The sequence below is a fragment of the Terrapene carolina genome, unplaced genomic scaffold (genome assembly GCF_002925995.2).
Source record: "Terrapene carolina triunguis isolate 2854851 unplaced genomic scaffold, T_m_triunguis-2.0 Scaffold194, whole genome shotgun sequence".
Lineage (NCBI taxonomy): Eukaryota > Metazoa > Chordata > Testudines > Emydidae > Terrapene > Terrapene triunguis.
In genome coordinates this window covers 3,119,944-3,126,681 of record NW_020664545.1, presented here as the reverse complement: position 1 = coordinate 3,126,681, position 6,738 = coordinate 3,119,944, and the positions used below count along the sequence as shown (strand labels likewise).

The window sequence follows — 6,738 nt, the reverse complement described above, 5'->3', positions numbered from 1 at the left end:
GGGGGGAGCGATGGGGAGGCCTGGGGTGGGTTGGGGGAGCGATGGAGGGACTGGGTTGGGGGGAGCGATGGAGGGACCAGGGTGGGTTGGGGGAGCGATGGGGGAACAGGCTGACTGACTTGGGTGCTGGGGACCCCTACCCAAAGGCCAGATCCCGATGCCCTCCCAGCAGCAAGCCATAGGGAGGGGAGGGGAGAAAGTCCCGCCAGGCCCTGTCTAGCCCACTCCGGCCAGTGGAGGGCTGTACATGGGGTTGTCCGTGCAGCATCCCTGCACCGAGCCGCTTATCTCCCTCTGCCTGAACCAGGGAGCCCTGTGCTGCATCCAAGCTGGAGTCGCCTGTGGAGCGCAGCAACCTGATGGACACCTCGGAGCCTGGGAGCGCCGCCGAGGAGGAGGAGGAGAAGGCGACGGAGCAGAGGCCCAGAACCCGCTCCAACCCGGAGGGGGCCGAGGACCGAGCCTTGAGCGCGCAGGCCAGCGTGGGGAACCGCAGCGAGGGGGAAGGAGAGGCGGCTAGTGCCGATGACAGCCCGCAGAGCGCTGCCACGCCCAACGGCAAAGACTGGCAGGTCCCGGCACAGCCCACGGAGTTCCAGGTCAAGACACCCAGGGTGAACTGCCCTGAGAAAGTGGTGAGTGCCAGTGTCACACTCCTGGCCTGCCTTCCGTTGGGTGGGTCTCCTGCATTCTCTGCCAAGGCCCTTCTGCTGGGAGAGAGTCCGCGCCCAGGTCGCTGAGCCGAATGGACCCGATTTAACCCGGCACCCTTCTTTTGGCCGTGTGTGTGTTTAAACGTTGCCGCTCAGCCGGGCCGTGGGGGCTAGTGGTCCATGTAAAGCCGAAGCTCCCGGTGTGATGGGCTCATGAATGACATGAGATGCTAATGCTGCTGTTTTCTTTAATGCAGATCATCTGTTTAGACCTCTCCGAGGAAATGTCTCTGCCCAAACTAGAATCCTTTAACGGGTGAGCAGCTGCTATCTTTCGGTCAGTGTTTTGTGAATGCCGTCCAGGGCACCGGCCTGGGAGCCAGGAGATCTGAGTTCTGTTCCCACCTTTGTCACGGACTCCCTGGGCAAATTGCTTCCCTTATCTGTGCCTCAGTTTCCCCACTTGTGAAATGGGGCTAATGGTACTGACCCTCCTCTTGTAAAGTACTTGGAGGTCTATGGATGACATGGCCTCATGGGCATGGTGAGGAAAGGCATGGGTGACGGCGGGGTCCAGGTGTCAGGCCAATGTTCAAAGCATCAGACAGTGCAGCCTGGAAAATAGGGAGGGAGTGATGTTAAAGTGAGCCAGAGGGAAGAGGCAGAGAGGTGTTGAGACCCAGTTCGGATCAGCCCTGCGGATCAGGGGGCTGGGACTCCCTCAACGCCCCCTTAAGGATGTGATGCATGGATGCTGGGGGAGGAGGGGGATGGGAAGGTGTTAGACAGTCGCTGACCTTGGTGTGCTCTCTCGCTTGCTCTGTAGATCCAAAACCAATGCTCTGAACATCTCCCAGAAGATGATTGAGATGTTTGTGAGGACGAAGCACAAAATCGACAAATGCCATGAGTTCGCTCTGGTGGTGGTGAACAATGATGTCACCTGGGTGAGTGAGACCCCCGCAGGCCTGGCACTTTCCTTTCCGGTACCGAGGAGCAGCCAGGCTGCAGCTGTCCAAGCAGCCATCTAGTTGGGTTTTCCAGGAAAAACAGGAGACGAGCCCCAAATTCCTAACTTGTAGAAGAAGTAGAAAAAATTGAAAACAGTGATCTCAAACCCCCCTGGCAGGCCTTTATCCATCACAGAAAATACCCAGGGGCAAGCCTTGGGCGTCATCTTTCCAGATCGCCTTTAATAGCCTCTCTCACAACAGGACCTAGGGAACCCATTGTGAGACTAGGGATCCCGTTGTGCTAAGCACTGCAGAGATATATTTCTCCTCGCACCACCATCCTGGTGTGATTCCAGAGGGAGTCTCTGTCGCTTTCCTTTAACATCCTTGTCTTGTCTTTTAGCTCTCCGGTTTCACTTCTGACCCCAGAGAAGTGTGCAGCTGCCTGTATGACCTGGAAACCGTGGTCTGCAAGTCATTCAGTATCCTTTGATGGGGGGTGGGGAGTGGGGTCTGTGCTGTAGATGGATGGGCCTGAGATCCTTCTTGCCTTCCGATCCCCCAACGCCACTAGTCGCCCGTGAACAGAGTGACATTGGCCTTCAAAACAGGGCTTGCGAGCCTTGCAGCCACGGAGACTTTTGGTAATGTGCACATGCAGATTCTCAGCCCCTTGACTTTCTAGGAAGCTTAGAGCCCAACTCAGGCCTGACGTCAGGAACTTCCCAGATCCTGAGAGAGTGAATCCTATTCTGGGAACAAAGGACTGGGTTGTAACGGATTTATTTCATGAAGTGTGTGGATGATCTGGGGGATCCTTTGATATTTCTGTTATTTGCTGTTTTGCCAGAAGATGGCAGCAGATCTCCGTGTAAGCCAGTGCTGCCTGTAGGGAACAAGTGCAGAGAGATCACAGACATCCCTCCTGGTGGGGTGACTCAGCTGAGCAGGGGCTGCAGTCAGTGCTCATGCACCCTAGGAAGGATGGTGCAGCGGTTAGGGGCACTGTCCTGGGTCTCTGAAGACCTGGGCTGAGTTCTTTTCTCTGCCATAGACACACTGGCAAATCACTCCTCTCTGTGCCTCGATTCCCCACCTGTCCCATGGGACTAGTAGCCCTGCCCTGGGAGGATAAATACGTTAAAGGTTATGAGATGCTCACCTACTCTGGTAGCAGGTCGCCTAGGATAGATGGAAAACTCAGCATTTTATTTGGGAATAGTCTGCTTGCCCTACTAAATACATGTAGATGTTCCAGCCCGTCCCCATCCCCTCTGTCTGTCTCTAGAGTGTGACCAATCAGAAATGTCTGACTGCTTATCACTCACGGTAGCTCCCAGAGGTCCCCCCAGCTCGGGCTCCATGGTGGTAGGTGCTGCACAAACCAAGTGCCACGCCAAGTGACCCCAACGAGCTCACCAGCTAAAAACACCTAAAGGCATCTGGAAGGGCCGCGTGTGTGTAAGGACAAGTCCTTATCTCTCGGACCCTAGATCTCGAAGGCCTCTTCAATCTCATGTAAGTTTGCTGCTCCGTGGAAGGCAGAGATTGCAAATATTGCTTTTATAGTTGCATTGCCCCTTTGGTCTGAGCGGTTTAGCCAATGTCCAGGGCCTTGTTTCCATTAGGATGAGAAATCAGTTATACGAATCAGGTCTCGTTCTTGGTGTATTTTTGCTGATTTAAAAAAAAGTCCTGTTTCCATGAACACAGTAGAAACAAACAGCAGCAGGCAGCTTCTTTGCTGAGAGATCTCCAGGTCTGCCACTCCAGCGAGCTCTGTGCCCAAGAAACTCTCTCTCTGCTTCCTCTCTGGGTCCTGCTCAGAACTCCTCCTGCTGGGCTTCTCCAAAACACACAGGCTGCAAGGGATGTCCTAGCCCTTGTATCCACAACCAGGGAAACCCCTCCGACCATGGAGCTTAGCTCTTATCTGCCATGCGGCCCCATTGTCTGCAGCTGTTTTTACTGCATGTTGTTTGCTCTTTCTGTAGAACCTGAAAGCAGGTGCTTGGCCCATTGGCTTTAACAGAGTCTGGAGCCAAGATTCACCTGCTGGCGGCCATAACCGTAGCTGTGTATGTGCTTATTTAGCAACCTGACCCAGCGGCTTCGTGAGCGCGTGTGCTGGTATTTCTGAACCGCGTCCTTTCTCTTTAATGGCACAGACAGCAGAAGATTGAGCTGCCGGTGACGGAAAACATCCAGACAATCCCGCCTCCCTATGTGGTTAGGACCATCCTGGTGTATAGCCGGCCGGCCTGTCAGCCTCAGTTCTCCATGACAGAGCAGATGAAGGTAGGTGCTTCCTGGTTTTCCTACTCGTTGGCCAGAAAGCAGCGTTCCAGTGCTGCTGGATTACTGTCCGGGGCGGGCGGCTGTCAGAGGTGCTGGGCACCCTCATTGGAATCAAGAACCTTTGTGAATCAGGCCATAAACCCCTGCAGTTCTCAAGAGCCAATGGTGCCTGCTGGGGCCTGACCCCAAAGCTGAGTCTTCTCACGTGCTTGCTATGTGGGGAGATGGGCAGGGCTGGATGGCTCAGGCCAGATAACGGGGAGTAGTTTGCATCCAGCCCAGGTCAGCAGCGATGGCCATACGATGGGCTGTTTGGAATGAGCTTAGTCTCGGCTCGGTTCCCAGCCGACTGGCAATCATGGCACAAAAGCCACTGCTGCAGCCAGCACCAATCGGCCACGGAACCAAGGCTTTAAGTGGACCAGGGACACCACTCTTACCTTAGAAAGATGAAGGGTTCCCATCAGGAGGGTGGGTGGGGCACAGGGCGGGCGCACTGCTCCTTGCTATACCCAAAGATCTCAAGCGCCACATCGGTCAGGTTGGTACCTTTCCCCCCCCAGCCGTTTACCCTGGGATTCGGCTTTGCCGTGGAACCTGCTAATCAGACTCTACAGTGAGAAGGAATGTTCTTTTTTCCCCCTTCTTTACAGAAAATGCTTCAGTGCCCTTATTTCTTTTTTGACGTGGTTTATATCCACAATGGTGCCGAGGAGAAAGAGGACGAGACGAGCTGGAAGGTGAGAGCCCCGTGGGATCCGTAGCGTGACCCACCCTCTCTTGTCTGAATCCTCCCCACTCCATCAGACATCGCTTCAGACACGGACGAGCCTCTGCCATCCCCGTCTGTCCTGGGCCGTTCCTTGCATGTCTTCTTAGTGGTTAAGATCCATCGATTTTTTTCCCTCCCTGAGAGCTGGTTGATGGAGAGGTTCTTTCAGTCGGCCCCTTTTGCGTGTTCCTCCAGCTGCCCAATGGCGATGCCTGTCATGGCAGACACGCTGGCTCCATTCTTAGCATGTGGCCCAGCGATCCCCAGAAAAGGAAAATGGCAAACATTCGAGGTAAAAGCTTAGGACATCAACTGAGGACAGAGCCAGTATTTGGGTGTCTCTCTGAGTCTGTGTCTGGACCCACTCTCTATTTTAATAATCTCTAGGAATAGGACTGCAGCAGCTGAACAGTGTCTCAAGTCCAATGCTTATTAACTTCTCAACTGCTGCTGGTGCCCTGGTATTACAATGGTCTAGGCCCGAACACTGTTGCATATTTGTGCTGTAATATCTAGGCCCAACGGGGTTCCATGTGCGGTTTAAACCGTTGTGCTGACTCTGACATTGACCTGTGGGATTGGTATTTCACTGGTAAATGGTCAGTTCAAATCCAGCCTCGGTTAGTACCATTCTTACTGAGCAAGTGTTGGCATCACAGTAGGCATCAGCTCGTGATCAGATTGTACATTTCTAGTGCTGTCTGCCTGAGGATCACATCCAGGCGCTAATGAGTTAATGTTAATGAATTAAACCCCATGGCATCCCATAGGTCAGCCAGCATTAACGCCCATTTAACTGATAAGGCAACTGAGGTCTGGCACAGAGTGACTTGCTTGGAATCCCACAGTGGGTCAGTGGCAAACCCACGTCTCCTGACCCCAGCAGTGTGCTTTAGCCAGCCCTCGTCTCGTGCTCAATGCCTGATTGTAACTGAGCTGTTCTGTTTTTTGCCAGGAGATGTACACTTTTTTCAGCAACCTGGACACCAAAGGCACCAATTACAAATATGAAGTGTCTGTGACAGGCCCTGCGGTGGAGCTGCACAACTGCATGGCTAAGCTCCTAGCCCATCCCCTCCAGAGGCCCTTCCAGACCCACGCCTCCTACAGCCTGCTCGAGGAAGAAGAGCCAGCAGAAATCGAAGCCACTGTGTAATAAATGATCCTTCAAGTGCCCAGTTCTCCCTACCAGTGTTGCATAATTCAGGAGGCCTCTTCTCGCTGCAAGGTGTCTTGTGCACTGGGTACTGATGAGCCAAAAGTCTTGTAACAGTTTTTTTTTGTTTAACTGCCCATAGAATTGCTGCCTCTGTCTCTGAAAGGCAGATCTCCAGGAAAACTGTTCATCCAATGAACTCTCTCCATAAAGCTGCCTGTATGAATTGCCTTTAATATTTTGTTGTTGCCAGTTAAAAGATCGGATCTTTGCATCACAAGATAAAGCTCGTGACAGTGGCTTTAACTGGCTGGACGACTTTCTGCCTCTCTGCGTGTCCAAGGGTTTCACTGGCCAGACCAGACGTGTTGTGTTGTAAATAGTTGCAAGGAACACAAATGGGATTTTCCGTGTTACAGGTGTGTGTTTGCTGGGTTGGCCAGCTCCCGCCTAGGTTCAGTTCCACACCTTGGCGTAGCCTGGGCTTTCGATGGGCCGCCCCCACCAGGACTAAGGGCCATGCTGGTGGTTTTACTGGGCATCCGAAGGGGGCGGCCGGTCTCGGGAAATGGTTTAAACAAAAAGCTTTGCAAAAATCTGCCTTGAAGCCAAATCAGGGGAATAAAAGGAAACTTTCAGCGCCAGGGTCTCGGGCTCCTTGTCTTGTTTTAAGCCCCCTGGGGACCCCCCTGCTGCGGCCCCTGGGCTTAGACCAGCGCTGCCCTGGGAAACCCCCCCGCCCCCCTGCAATGCGCGCGAGCGGGCCGCGCCTTCGCCCATTGGCTGGGAGGGAGAAGCCGGGGCGGCCAATGAGGAGCGGGCGCGCAGGCGCAGTCGGGGCGGGAGGGCGATTCGAAGCGGACGGGCGGACGCGGCCCGGGGCTGAGGCGAGATGGCGCCGCCGTG

General features: G+C 54.2%; 1 protein-coding gene across 1 annotated transcript; it reads left to right on the top strand.

Annotated features, from left to right (window-relative positions):
- Nucleotides 1-135: 135 nt before the first annotated feature.
- On the top strand, nucleotides 136-6,476 carry BABAM1 (BRISC and BRCA1 A complex member 1). The gene is made up of 8 exons (XM_029912291.1): nucleotides 136-635; nucleotides 911-969; nucleotides 1,480-1,600; nucleotides 2,010-2,088; nucleotides 3,100-3,124; nucleotides 3,775-3,904; nucleotides 4,558-4,644; nucleotides 5,632-6,476. The coding sequence occupies exons 1-8, from the start codon at nucleotides 360-362 to the stop codon at nucleotides 5,830-5,832; spliced, it is 978 nt and encodes a 325-aa protein (XP_029768151.1). The 5' UTR covers nucleotides 136-359; the 3' UTR covers nucleotides 5,833-6,476.
- Nucleotides 6,477-6,738: the final 262 nt, after the last annotated feature.